This window comes from Monodon monoceros, unplaced genomic scaffold (genome assembly GCF_005190385.1).
Source record: "Monodon monoceros isolate NGI ecotype Baffin Bay Population unplaced genomic scaffold, NGI_Narwhal_1 Super_Scaffold_5, whole genome shotgun sequence".
Taxonomy (NCBI): Eukaryota; Metazoa; Chordata; class Mammalia; order Artiodactyla; family Monodontidae; genus Monodon; species Monodon monoceros.
In genome coordinates, this window is record NW_021703782.1 from 95,936,905 (window position 1) to 95,952,078 (window position 15,174).

The 15,174-nt window shown below is 47.5% G+C and overlaps 1 protein-coding gene across 2 annotated transcripts in view; it reads right to left on the minus strand.

Annotated features, from left to right (window-relative positions):
• The window catches only part of ASTN2 (astrotactin 2), a 912,698-nt gene that overhangs the window by 225,678 nt on the left and 671,846 nt on the right, over positions 1 to 15,174 (minus strand). For both annotated transcript variants that reach the window (XM_029202991.1, XM_029202990.1), the window contains exon 16: positions 13,605 to 13,784. In XM_029202991.1, coding sequence (XP_029058824.1) covers positions 13,605 to 13,784 — 180 coding nt within the window. The remainder of the gene's footprint in view (positions 1 to 13,604; positions 13,785 to 15,174) is intronic.

The following is a 15,174-nucleotide window of genomic DNA, read 5'->3' on the forward strand; positions in this document are numbered from 1 at the left end:
ACAAATGGCACATATACCCTGGATCCTCCAAAAAGGTTAATTAATTGTTAGCTAAATGAAAGGTGCAAATGATAAAGGAAAAAAAATCCAAAAGTATGTATTCTTCTCTTCTGCTCTGGTGACCATTGCCACATATGCCTGTTTTTCTCCTCAATGAAATGGGGATATTAACTCCAGCCTACTTAATATGTACCAGGACTATGCTTAATGTCCTGTAGACTTTTTAAAATTTTTATTGGAGAGTAGCTGCTTTATAATGTTGTGTTAGTTTCTACTATACAGCAAAGTGAATCAGCTCTACATATACATACATCCCCTCTTTTTTGGATTTCCTTCCCATTTAGGTCACTGCAGAGCACTGAGTAGAGTTCCCTGTGCTATACAGTAGGTTCTCAGCAATCCCACTACTGGGCATATACCCAGAGAAAACCATAATTCAGAAAGATGCATGCACCCCAATGTTCATTGCAGCACTATTTACAATAGCCAGGACACGGAAACAACCTAAGTGTCCATCAACAGAGGAATGGATAAAGTAGATGTTGTACATATATACAACGGAATATTACTCAGCCATAAAAAGGAATGAAGTTGGGTCATTTGTAGAGATGTGGATGGACCTAGACACTGTCAAATAGGGTGAAATATGTCCCATACATCTTACACAAGTAAAAGGTGGCCTAAAATGGGCAGCCTGGACAGCCTCTCTCTGAATGAGATAAAGCCTCTCTAAATAAAACATCAGAAACAATACTGGGTGTGGTAGGGGGAAAAGCAGCTCCCTAAGGAAACAAGTTACAAAAGGGGAACTTTATTTTTATGCTGGGAGATGTTTTCTTCCTATGAATTCAACGACCTATGAAACTAAGTCTCAAACCTGCATTTTCCAGCTCTTCCTTTTGACTGGTATATATGCAGTTGCCCACTTTATACTGCCAGTTGGCGCGCCAACTGTGGGCTGGTGTGTTCAATGAAGATATCCCTTAGAAAACTTACACTCAGCCTATTTAAGACAACTCAGCTTTCCAATACCTGCTGTTCTGCTACTGTTCCATTTAAGGAACACAACCATCGACTCGGGCATGTAGGCCCGAAAATTTAGCACCATTTCTCATCACTTCCCTCACCTCTCACCTCCCACCTCCCACTATACAATCATAAAGTTCTCATCCTACTAGCAGCTTAATATGTTTCACATCCCTTTATTCTTTTCTTCATTCTCATAACTATGAAAATTTAAGCTCCTACTAACCTTAAATTTAAGCTCTTGAAACACTGTTACAACTTCCTAACTGATCTTGAATCTAATCTAGCATCCTACCTACTACACTTCCTCCCATCCCAAACCAAGCCCAACCCCACACCAGCCAGAGTCAGATTTAAAACGTAAGCGCTAATAATGTTACATAAAACATTTAAATGACTTTAAAATGCTCCTGGTGAAAGGAAAAATTCCTTAACACGGTCTACATATCCAGTGGGATTTTATTCCCACCTATTTATCTTTCTAGATTTATCTCACCACTGCTTCCATCCCTCTCTAGGCCGTTTTAGTCCTTGCTTTTATGCTACCTAAAACACTTTCCCTCTCCCTACCCACCAGTGTCTCCTAAATCTTACCTCTTCCGGGTCTTCTGAGGTGTCCACTACACGGTTTGAGTCAGGTGTCCACACCACCTTTTGTATTTCTGCCTTGTAGCACTGACTCATTGCATTATGATTTCCTTGTTGCCTACCCCTCTCTAAGGCTAGACTGAGCTCTGTGAAGGCAGAGCGACCTTTAATTTGCCGCTGCATCGGCAGCACCTAGCGCGGTACCTGAAACAGAGCAGGCGCTACAACAGTTGCTGGATAAAACCAGGGCAGGGGGTCACCTTAGCTCCTATGTTGATACACATGAACACTCTGGGTCATATTTAGCTGATTATGCCACCTGCTCCTCCCACCAGCTGCCTCGCTGAATCACTGTTAGTTGCAATAGAAAAATGGGATGTGGTCGAAAACTGGGAGGAGTGGTTCCCTCAGATTTCACTTTCTTTAGAGAATCTTCTCAGCTATAAAATAATTAAAAGTTGTGTTCCTTTCTGGAAATTCAACCCAAACATTGTCTTGGTGCAAAGTCACCAGTGCTTCCAAAGAAGGCTCAGAAAGACACCTTCGACTGTGTGGTATGTAAATGATATCTCAATAAAGCTGTTAACAAACAAAAAAGATGTACCTTTGAACACATGGTCCCTTGAATTGCCTCTCAACACACTTTCTTTGATGGGGAAGAGAGAAGAAGGAACTAGTTTGAGTCCTAATCCTGTCACTAATGTATAATTCCTTTGAGCAAGTTGCTTATTCTCCCTGGGACTCCATTTCATTATCTATATTAATAGAGTTATTAAATTAAGGATTTTTTCAGTTGTAAATGTCAGTGATTCTGGTGCCCCAGACCTTAGGGACTTCTTGAGCCAAGAGCTCCAAAAGGAGTCTTCCATCTCCCTGAACACCTGTGGAATGGGAGGAGACAGAAGTGCAGATCCCAAGGACCCTAAGGAGGCACCCCTGGGGCACAGAGCTGGTGTGTCAGATGAAGGCAGCCAAGGCCAGCTCCAACCCAATGGATCACTGGTCAAGCCCGCCTCTAAGGCCTGCCTCAAAGCCTTCACCCTGACCCAGAGCCAAGTTGTTGCTAGGAAACAAGAATCTGGAGCCAGCAAGCCGACATCATGCAGGCTGGAATCACGTTGGTCTATCTGCCTCTTTTCTCACTCTTCGTGACCAAGTACTTCTAATTGCTTCGGAGGAAGAGAAAGGCCTCTCAGGGAGAACACACTTGTTGGAGTGGCCACTGTGGTTAAATAATAGTAAAAAGTAAATGGTGAGAGGACTGGAGAAAGGATGGAAGAAAGAGACGGCAAGAGAGAGTACCTTTCACCACCTATTCACCTTTGGATTATGTATCTTACCCACTCTGAGTCTCAGTTTTCCAGGCATAAAGATACTAGCTTTAGAGGACTGTTTGGAGGATTAAATGAGATCATGTATGTGAAGTGCCAGCGAATCTCCTGCCATTTAGTGGTTCTCAGTACCACTGGCTTTCATTATTACAGGCGGGCAGTAGGGTATGTGGAATTTGGAGTCAGACAGTCCTGGGATAGAATCCTGCCTCTGTCTATTACCAAGCCACATGACCTTGAGCACATGAGTTTTCTCATTTAGAAGATAAGGATAATAACCTGGACCTCACAGGGATTTTACAAACACAGTGTGAGATCGTGTGATTAATTGTTTCATAGTAGAAACAGAAAACAAGTCAGTCATTGCTGCCCACTCCTCTGTCACCCGGCCCCCGCCCTCCCCCCAACACACCCCTACACATTCTTGACCACTATAAGCTTGGTGTTTGGCTGTGCAAACGCGCTCCCCTGTGCTCGACCGCTGGGCTCCAGGCTGTGCTTTCTGATAACTCTGCCTTCTATTCCCACCTCCAGGCTCAGGCAGGACTAAAATTCACAAGCTGGCAGACCAACAAGAGACAAACAGCCATGGTGTTAGAAGGTCTGGCAGGAAGAGGGCTTATATCTTAGGCTGCTGTAGTCAGGGCTGGAAAGAGCTACATCATTCTGCTTTTTGTTTAGTAATAAGCATCACCACTAACTTGATTGTGTCTCACAGTAATAAATGATAATAATACTAGCTAGCATTTCCTGAGCACTTCTTATATGTCAGGTGCAGCGATAATCACTTTACAACCATCGATTCTTTTAATTCTCATAACAATACTGTGAGGCAAGCATGATGAGGCCCATTTTAAAGATAAAAGGACTGAGGCTCAGAAAACCCTAAGTCACATCTGGCAAATGGGACAGATGACTCACACACAGCTTGATTTGTATGCTGTTATTTGTTGAAAGGTAACCTCTGATAAGGAGTGGGTAAGAATGACTGATTTCATGTTGAGTTCCTACTATGGGCTGATAAATCACATGATCTCGTACCATCTTCATAACCTGAAAGGTCCAGATGTTTTTCCAACGATTCCTCTGGTACCTCCCATACCGATCCCTTGTTTTCATTTAATTTTAGGCATTTGGAGATTCAGCCTCTCCTATTTGTGAGAGTTCTCTGCTGTGGACAGAGCCAATGGCAGAGGCGCAAAGACTTACAAAGCTCTAACAAAGAAGCCAATGGCAACCCTCAGGAATGCCGGAGGGGATTCAGGCACTATTGCTCCCAACTGCTCTGCTAGGACTCAGCACCTGCCAGGCTGCCCCACACATCCAGCCTGCATCTTGCCTGTGCAATCCCTCTCCACCTCCCTAGATGGCAAATGCCCTCACCCCCCCAGGGCTCGGCTTAGAATCTTCTCCAGGCAAATTCCCAGCTCATCCCAGGTGGTTAGGGGCCCACCTCCCCACCTTGCCTCCTCCACCCCTGGCCCTACACCACACACACACACACACACACACACGCGCGCGCGCGCGCGCGCGCCTTATGCTTCCTTGTCACAGCATGTATCCAAAGGGCTGTAATCTCTGTTCACCTGCTGAAAGTCTTTCCCTTTTGACTGTGAGCTGTTTGAGAGCAGAGAGCATGTCTCATTCACCATGGCATCCTCAGCACCGGACACAGGCCCTGGCATATACTAGGGGCTCAGAGCACTGTTGTGGAAAGTTGGGGGCTGAGAAAGGACAGGGGAGGGAAGGCGCCCTGTGGTGTGAAACTGTGCGTGAGGCTGCCCTCAGGGTGGAAAGTTCCACCTGCTAATAATGGCCTGGGAAGGCAAAAGCTTCCATCTGGGTATCTGTGTTCCCTCCAGACCATTTCGTTCTCAGAAGGGGGCTGAAGACAGAAAGAAAACAAAAGCCCCATATTCACCTCCAGGGAAATTCCACATTCTTAAGAGCAAGACTGATGCGAGCGAAGGGTCCTGTCGAAAATCCTGCTCCCGGAGTCCCTGTGAGACCTTCCTGGGAATGGGACTGTGATAGGGGAACAAGCGTGGTCTGGCCCCAGTCTGAAGAGAATCAAGAATGTCAATCTCTGAATGCGTCCCCTAACTAGGACAATGGGGACAGTCTCCAGTGGTTCAGGAAATGATGTTATTTGTGCATGTGTTTTTTTTTTTGCAGTATACAGGCCTCTCACTGTCGTGGCCTCTCCCGTTGCGGAGCACAGGCTCCGGACGCGCAGGCTCAGCGGCCGTGGCTCACCGGCCCAGCCGCTCTGCGACATGTAGGATCTTCCCAGACCGGGGCACGAACCCGTGTCCCCTGCATTGGCAGGAGGACTCTCAACCACTGCGCCACCAGGGAAGCCCTGTGCATGTGTTTTTGTGTGTGCAGGAACTCTGAAATAAGAAAATGGGCACGCTGCCAGATGAATGGCTCCGTGATCTATGAGCATGTGGGGGGCTTTGGCGACTAGGAGTCTTTGAATTTGCTGTAGGTTTTCAGGTGAAGAAAGACCAAATTATGCCTCTAGCTGGTGATTAAATTTCCCCCTTTGCAGTGGCGGGTCCTAATGGATTACCTAAACTGACCTCAACTTTCCCATCTGTAGAGTGGGAATAGCTAACCTAGATGGGGATGGAAAACACCTTACACATGACTCACCATTTCTTACTCTCACATTCACGACAGATACTGCTAAGCGATTCGACCCCACCAAGCCTGGTCCTGACCCAGAATCTCTTTCAGTGCAGTATTCCAGGCAGCATTTCACTACCATCTGATCATAACTGACACATAAGGGAAACTCAGGTCTGGCTAGATGACCGCTGAGGCCTCTCTCAGCCCTGATGTTTTGGGGTTTGGCTTTACCTTATAACATTGCTCCTAAGTTATGCTAGAGAAGCATGTTTTGCAGAGGGGTGAATAAAGAGAGTCCTTCCACCCCTGCCTGAGCTGAGGGACTAAACTCCGAGTCTCAGCTTTCCCCAGTTCTTTCAACTGTGGATGAGAGAGACAGAACAGGAAAGCAAACAGTTCCCCTGGGTCTGATGCCAACATTTGAAGAGGTTTCTGAGGCTGCTGTGATAGAGGTGGACAAGCAAGGTCTTTGTGCTGAAAGCGGCCTGCGTTCAAACCCCTGCTCTGCCAAGTTCCCTGGGGTGAACTCCCATAAATCATCTCCCCTGTCTGAGCCTCGCTTTCCTCAAGCGTGAAATGCAGATAACGATGCCCACCTTACAGGCTGGTTGTGAGGAGTAAATTGGATGAAATAATGTATGTGGAAGTGCTTTGTGAGGTGCGCTGCGCTGAGCACAAGTGGAGGATTATTATCCTTGGGACGCACCAATAGGAAAAATACTAGGGTGTTCCGTTCCAGATGGACTCAATCTAAACCGGGGAACAAATGCTTTTTTTTGGTCATTTCATCTGTAGAAACAGCAGTCTCGTGGGCCTATTTGTATTTAATGAACCACATCCTGTATCGTCTTTTTGCATGGTTCTGAGGAGAAATAAGTTGGCTGTCTCCTTTGGCGTGCTGCAGGCTCGAGAGTGTCCAGCTCGTATTTAACGTCCTCCTGTCCTCTCCAAGAAAAAACACCCGCCCAGAGCTAGACCTATCCTACAAACAGCTGCACGGAGGCCAAGGGGCCAGGGGACGGGCAAGGGATACTCAGCCACCTCCCATCAGCTCACTGGGACCTTGTCCAGGCTGAGACTTTAACCCAAGTGATAGTTAAGGAGTACGAGGCTCAATGTGACTGGAAGTCAGAGAGCATGGAGACAGTTGGGGCTAAGGAGGTTGCTGGGGACACAGCAGATCTGAGAAGGCCCTGAGGCCGTGGGGAAGAGTTTGGAAATTAGCCTCAGGGCAATGACAAGGCACCCAGGAGTTTTCATGGAAGGAAGGGCATGATGGGATCTCCATTATAGAGACAACCCATGATGCTTAATTTTTATGTGGACTTGACTGGGCCATGAGGTGTCCAGATATTTGACCAAACAGTATTCTGGATGTGTCTGTGAGGGTGTTTTCGGCAAAATAATCGGCAGACTGAGTAAGGCAGATGGCTCTTTCTGATGTGGTGGGACTCATTCAATCAGTTGAAGGCCTGAATAGAAACAAAGGCTGACCCTCCCATGAGTAAGATGGAGTTCCTCCTGCCTGAGTATTTGAGCTGGAATGTCCATCATTTCCTGCCTTTGGACTCGAACTGAAGCATCGGTTCTTCTTAGTTCTAGAGCCTGCCAGCGTTGGAACTGGATCTCATACCACTGGCTCTTTTGGTCTCCAGTTTGCTGAGATCTTAGCTTGGACCTTCTCAGCCTCCACAATCACATGAGCTAATTTCTAATAATAAACCTCTCTCTCTCTCTCTCTCTCTCTCTCTCTCTATATATATATATATATATATGTATATATGTATGTGTGTGTGTGTGTATATATATATATGGATATGTGTGTATATATACATACATACATCTAGAGATACAGAACCAATTATATATATAGCTTTCATATATATTATACATATCATATGAATATATATCATATATATGTTCACATAATATATAATAAAGAGAATTTTATCTATCTACCCATCTATCCTGTTGGTTCTCTCTGGAGAACCCTGACTGTCCTCAGGGCTGTGCAGCTGGATTGATGTAGGACAGGACTGGATGCAGGGAGACCAGGTAGGGGGCCAACGCTAGAGTCCAGACAAGCCATTATGGTGGCAGCAGTGAGGTGGGAAGAAGTGGGCAATTTCAAAAGCTATTTGGTAATTAAAATTGATAAGACTTGGGATGGTTTGGAAATGGGGGGAGCGAGGGAGAGGGAGAATGTTGAGGTTTTCTAGGTTTGTGGCTCTGCCTCTAAAGAGATACAGGTGCTTTTCACCAGAACACTGGAAAAATTCTAGGCTGTGTGGGGCAGAGCTTGGGCAGGCAGAGAGTTACCGGGATAGCACATATCAGAGGAAAGCTTGGAGGCTGAACTATAAAATGGGAGTCATCAGCGTAGGGATGGCAACAGAGAGCGTGGCTGAGAGTCCCCACAGAGACAAGGGCAGTTCTGCAAAACCATACTGACTGGTTTGGCAGAGGAGAATAAGCCAGCAAAGGAGACAGAGAAGGAACAGTCAGGAAGGACGGTGGGCAACCAGGAAGATCTGGTACCACGGAAGCAAACGTAGACAGTGCCTCAAGCAGGAAGTGGTCAGCGCCATCAAATGCTAATGAACGGTCAAGCAAATGGGAACTGAAAACTGCCCCCAGATGATTTCACCAGGGAAGCAGACCAGTACCCATGCAGGTCTCAGCTCTGAGACTGACTCTTTTCATGTCCGGTTGGCATCTCTGAAGCAAGTTCCCTCAGGAAACAGAAAGCCCAGGAGAGTTCTCCAGCTCACATCAGCCCCTGGGCTACACCTGTCCTCACAAAAGGAGGTGACACTTGACTACATCTTTCCCTTCTCCTCCCCCCTCCCCAACCCCTGAGGTGCCTTTCAAACAGCCAGAATTCCTTTAAAGAGTAATCTAGGAATGTTTCAGGTGACATTCAAAAGGGCATCGTAATTCAAATGGAAATGCAGAAGTTCATTCCTTTGGACAGTCTTGGGAAATTAAAATAGAGATAAAACATCTCTTAAAGGTGGCAACAGGCATTTATCTGTGGGGACATCTCTATGTTATAGGCTCTCCCAATCTAAACTCAAGAGCAGTTCAACCTTCACATGGAGAATGTCCTTTCATCAGGGTCACCGAGTCTCTAAACTTGGAAAACACATATTAATCGCGTACACTTTCTCTTCTACACTTTTTGTTTCTTCATTTCTCTTTGTGGGTTTTGGTTTCCCTGTGTCTATCTCTCTTTGTTTTTCTGTCTCCTCCTATTTCCCTCAGTCAATCTCTCTCCGTCTCTCTCTGTCTCTCTCTCTCTCTGTCCCTGTCTCTGTCTCTCTCTCACACACACACAGAATGAACAATTCCTTTACATGCACACATCCTTTACCTTCCATAGTCACTTTCTCCGTGAAAAAGAAGCAACTGAAAATTCAGGAAACCTATCAGACTCATAATTTCTGCATTCATCACTATCCCCTCTGAATAGAGAATGACAAGGGTTAACAGAAGTGCAGGTGTCACAGACACCTCCCTAGTAGAGCTCCAAGGCTCCCTACCTCACTGGCTCCGCCCCAGCAGTCCCTCTCCACCTGAGTCCAGTCTACCCCTGTCCTTAGTGCTGAGTCAACTGACAAGAGAGCGGAGTAAAGTGGCAGCCATATCTCCCCCTGCCCCAACATATACACGTGTGTACCGACACACACACATCTGGGATCACGGTTACCCGAGTGTATGTGGCAGCCATGGGTGGAGGGAGTGGATTGGATCAAGATAGTAATTAGATGCCTGGCTCAGTGGTAGATAAATAAGTCCATCATTGATGTGTCTATGCTGTCATTGGATCCCGTATCTTGCATATGGGAAAGTAGATCTTAGAGTGTGAACCGATTTGCCCAAGATCACACAGCTTGTAAGAGGGAAGCTGGGATCTGAACCAAGGTCCATCGACTGCAAAACCTGTGTTTTATCTGCAAATGAGGAAGTCTTTATCCAAGATAGCCAGAAGAAGGGTAACTTTATACAGGGAGTCTTAATCATGATATAAGACTCATGCATCGAGGTCATGGCTAGGAAGAATGTGTGAATATTGAGTCAAAGAGTGAAGTGAAGGCCCAATTAGGAGAAAAGTAGCCTTTCAAAATATAGGCGCATCAGGAAAACCGTAGCATATAGTGAAAATATTAAGCTGCGGCAAGAAACTAAAACCTTGACGTGGTGCTTGGAGCACGGCCTGGGAGCAGAGGTGATGGTTAAAGGAACCTGACAGGCTGAACAGCTTCCAAGCTAATCATACCTGGGCTGGAGTTTCTGGGGATGACTTAAGCTATTCTAGTTGCCTTCTAAGGTCTAGCTCTTCCTGGCTTTGGCTGGTACCATCTAATTGACCTGTCCAGTGCTCCAGTCCCTTCTAGACTGGTGGAATGCCCATAATATCCACTTGGTGATAGGAAACCCCGCCTCCCTGCCTGGATCTTTCTAGTTCTTGTTGGCATGCCCAGTGCCTCTCTGGAATCACCATCTGAAGCTGGGTCTGTTGTTCAAGCTTTCATTTCGCCCTGTTACAGGGAAACAGTACAAAGGTAAGGACAACCACTCTCCCTTTCTGCAAAGAGCAGATATTGTTCATTGATCTCAGCGTTCTTTCCCAGTGATCCCAGTGACCTTCACACACTGGTCTAGAAAAGCCACTCCCCAGCGAATCAGAACTGGTACATGAAACAAGTTATGGGCCACCGTATGACAGTGACTGGGTTCCCCACCACGTGCCCAGCCACCTGCCTTTCTCCAGCCGTCTATCAGTAGATTAAAAAAAAAAAAAAGTCTATCACAAGAATGACAAAATGTTGGAAGGCTAATACAGGCTGGACCCACGTGAGGACAGCACCCATGTCTTGCCTACCGCAATGCCCCAGCGTGTGGCGCGAGGTCTGCTGAGAAGAAGCACTTAGGAAGTACCAGTGAACCAGAGGTTGATGAATGACTCGTGCGAGATATTTTAATCAGGCACATTCACCCCAACTTCCTTGACTTTCCATGACTTCTAGTGGCTGAATCACAACAGTGGCCAGAGCCCCATGATTAGTGAACCTGGAAAGGCTGGGACGTTTGTTTCTAATGTCTGGGGACACTGGATGTGGGCTCAGGTTGGAATTTAAACACCAGCTCATTCAGTAGCAAACTGTGTGTCCCTGGTAAGCCGACAATCTCTTTTAAGTTCAGATTTCCCTTCTCTAAGATAAAGGGTGAGTATTTGCACCTTCTCTGCCTCAAGGGGTAGGTGGGAGGACCGAAGGAAGGCTGTGTGTAAACTGTGAAGGGCTGTACAATGTCCGTGGTTCTTATCCACACCCTGTTTGGTCTCTTCACAGCCTGCTCTTTCAGCCTTGGCCTTTCCTACCAAGAAGAAACCACCATCTGGGTCTAAACATAGATTTCAAAGAATCCTGGAGCACTCCACCCTCTACCCTTGCTGGGTTGAAAGGATATTTGCAGGGACTAGTGACACAGGTGCTTTTCAGGGAGAAATGAGGGCTGCGGCCACACGTTAGCAAGAGCTGTGGCCAGGACTACAGTCCTCAGCTGATGTCCATAACGTCACTTCACATTAAGTTTTTTATGTACTTATTGCATGCGATGTGTCTTACCTGTATTATCTCATTTCATTCTCCCAAAAGCCTTGTAAGGAAATTACTATCCCTCACTTACCAAACAAGGAGACTGAAACTTAGAAGTTACTTTGCCTGAGGCTTCCTGGCAGGGATGTAAGAAGAGGTATCAGGACTTGAAATCCTGTCTGTCCCACTTCGACACTGCTCTAATCCGTCTTCTTCCCACAAGCTCTGCCCCAAGAGTGATCAGCTTCCAAACCCAGATTCATCCTGACCTGGTCCCCAGTGAACCCTGGTTTCACAGATGTCAATGACACACAGTTGACATATAGATGTCAATGATACACAGGTGGCTGGGGAGAGAAGGGACACACACCAACTATCTCTGAGTCCAGAGTCCTTTCTGTCCTTCGTGGGCAAATTCCCAGCTTCTCATCCACCTCCTCCCCAGCATCACTTGCAAATTTAAAAGTAAAACGACAGTGTTTGACGTACCATCCAGGTGGTCACATCAGGTAGAGACAGAGAGGAAGAAACACACACAGATCAGCCGGCCTCAGTGTATCCCTATGCTCTTCTGGGAGCGAGCACGGACGAGGGAAGAAAGAAACGTGCCTTTGCCCTGGAAGCCCAGAAGGAAAAGCTTCTGCACCAAGTTCACCCAGCAAGTTTGTGGAAAACTTGAAGGTTCTCTGAGTCTTGAAGGGGGTCCCCAGCTGCTGTTTCAGCATTCTGTCTGCCCTCGTCCCCATCTTACTTGCCATAGATTCCATGCATCCATTGTATATAAGAAATAGCATTTTCTGGAGTGAAAAAGTCCAAGGCCTGGAAGCAGCCGAGGGTGGAGATGGGGTGGGATTCAGCATTAGCGCAGCATCCCAGGCCCCAAATGCCAGACGAGGCAAATTGGGTCAGTGGCCACAGTGAGCGAAGGTTTTTATAAACATAACCTAATTGTATTACTTCAAAGTCCGGAAGCTTATTGCCCTGCTTAATGATGTGTCACCTTATTTATAGGGTAGCACAATGAGACTTCTATTGATTTAATGCACTTCCTTAAAGACTGTTGTTGTCACAGCCATAAACCGGAGCTATTCCCAGACAACTCAATTATTCCCCTGCGCCTATAAACCACCCCCGGTGCCCCAAACAGTCGCACACACGAGAAAGGTAGGGATGAGACCATGACAGGGTGGAGAGTGCAAAGGGAATTGTTCGGGAAAAGACAAAGGGCTTCATCCAGTTGGGGATGAGGGGCTGCATGAGAAGAGCTAGACAGGGAGTGTGCAGCATCCCGCTCTGTCTTGGCTCTATCCAGAGGAGCTGTGTGACTCTGAGAAAGATTCCTCTTCCCTTTCAGCCTTAGTTTTCCCAGGTACGCAATGGGAGTGCTGAGCCCAGTGAGACCTGTCAGGTCCCTGTGGCTCCCACATTCTGTGGTTTTAGGAGTTACGGTCGATCTGGTTCTTGGAGATAGGATGGCTGGTCCATATGGAGAAGGTGCAAGCACGTTTTAACACTACTCCTCACCCTTTCCGTCGATCGAGAGACTTTCTTTTCAAATTAATTGATAATAATAGTAACAATGGTAACAGGAAGTGATCCTCACCCTGCTACGTGTGTCTGCAGGGCACTTGACTTGTTGGCTTATCTGAGATTCATCTTCTCATCTGTGAAATGGGGCTGTGACTACATGGACCTGTTACAATACATAATGCATGTGTGCCATAGTTCCATCTTTCTCCAAATGCTACTGCATAAACCACTTTCCTTTAATGTAGGAGGGAGACAGGAATGGCTAAAGTACCCATTTCACAGGAAGGGAAAACTGAGGTGGGAAGGGAATGGATTTCCCAAGGGGAGTGGCACAGACTGGTCTCCTGCATCTGGGAAATTCCAATTCTGATAATCGCTGATAATCGGAGGGAAATAAGATCTGCTGACCCTCCCTGAGGATAAAAGTCTCTCCATGGCAGAGACTTGAAACTGTCCCCCAGACATGAGGTGATTGCTCCCAAAGGAGCCAGAGCTCTTCTTGGGTTCTTTCAAGAGCCTAAAGAGAAGAAGGTGTCAAGGAGACACACTCCCACCCCACAGCCTCCTCCACCCGCCGACCCTGGCAGTTGTTTCAAGGGGAGAGAGTGGGAGACAAGGAGCGTGCAGTAGAAGGCCAGGGTTCTGGAGTCCGGAACACCACCCCGGGCTCTCAGGAAATGCCTGAACTGAAAGACTCCTGAGAAAGCATCACACGGCCCTTCATTCCATCCACAGTGAACGAGAATCCCAGAGAGGGGCAGGGACTTGCCTAAGGCCACCCAGTTTCTATGGGGCAGAGCCAGGATTTAGCTCCCAGGGAGCTCAGTTATCGCCCCCGCAGCCTTACCTCCGCACTGCATCTGGCCACCACCTCCAGCAAGCCCTTCAGGCTTACCTTTCTGATACTGGAGCCACAGCTGCTGCTGGACCTTCTTGCTGGGGAAGTGGATGACGCAGGTGAGCTCGGACCCATAGAGGGCTTCCGCGACGTAGTGTGAGCCGTAGTGCTGGATGAAGGACAGCAGCTCCTCCCGACTGCTCTCCTTGGTCAGGATCTTGAGGACGTCGGTGAAGCCTGGACAGAGGAGCAGCACGCAGAGGTGGTCAGGCTTGGGAGGCTGGTGGCCGGCAAATGACAAGCCTGGATTTGGTGCTTTATCCATCACCATGGTGTCAGCCAAATGTGCACAGCTTTTCCTCACTTATTTTGCAAAGACTGCTCTCGCTGGTGGACACACAAGACACTAGGACTGACAGGGAATCAACAGCAGAGGAAGGCCTATAGCTGGCGACCTGAACATCACAACCAGGAAAAATCAAAGCTGATATCTACTGAGCACCTAGCGTGTACCAGGCACACTGCTAGATGTTCCAGACACTTTGTCTAATTTAACCTCAGCCCAGCACTGCAGTCCCAACCATAATAAGCCCTGTCGAGTGGATGAGCAAGTCAAAGGTCATAAACTGGAGCTGATTTCCCTTTGGTCCTCCAGCCAGAGGAGCTAGGATTCCAACCCACTTCTCTTCTCACCCCAGGATGTACGCACTTCCCATGTACCCAATTATCCAGGGCCTGAGCTGTCCACGGCTGGAGCCTGGGGGCTGCACTGGCCCAGGCTCAGCAGACAGTCTGTGCCCTCATATCTGATCCCTGGCTTAGCTTCCTGTAACATCACTTCCCTTTCTGTCCCTGCCTCAGCCTCCCTAAAACAACAGTTATGTCCTTTCTCCTGCCATTGTCAAGGGCCTCCTTGCTGTTCCATTGCCTTTAGTCCTATGCCAAAGGGGCCTGAGTCCTCAGTGCTTGGCATGGGGCCTGCACAGCAATCACTCAGTAACCACTGCCCTCCTGCCTTCTTTCTCCTCCTACAGGCAGGTCACCAAGCTATTTTTCCAGGGGCCTTAAGACCTTCTGGGCTCCTCCCTGCTATGGATAAAGCTCAATGACCTTACCTGGGTATCCCAGGCCTGCAAGGTCATCTCCCATGAGCTACATACATCAGGCTTTATCTGTGGCCAAATCAGTTTTCTTATTTCTCCTGTGTGTGATCTGGGATTTCCATCATTCTTTCTTTATGTATATCTCTCCCACACTCTCAACACACACACACACACACACACACACACACACACACACCACGATTTACCTGGAATGGACTTCCACTTCCTCCCTAAGTCACACTCATGCTTTCAGGCCCCAGGAAGTCACCCCTCCCCCAAGAAGCTTTCCCACCATCTGGAGCACCTACCCTTTGCACCTTCAACAGGCATCACCTTGAAAGCAGAAGGTCTGTCCTGTTTGTCTCTGAGTCTGCACATGCATCCTTCCCCACCCACAAGTCAGCCAGGTTCACGGCACAGATCCCGGACACGGCAGGCACACCGACGTCCATTATTATAAGAACAACTGATTCTGTGCCACATCAAACTAAAATGTAAAAGAGCAAGCTCTTCTTCGACATTAA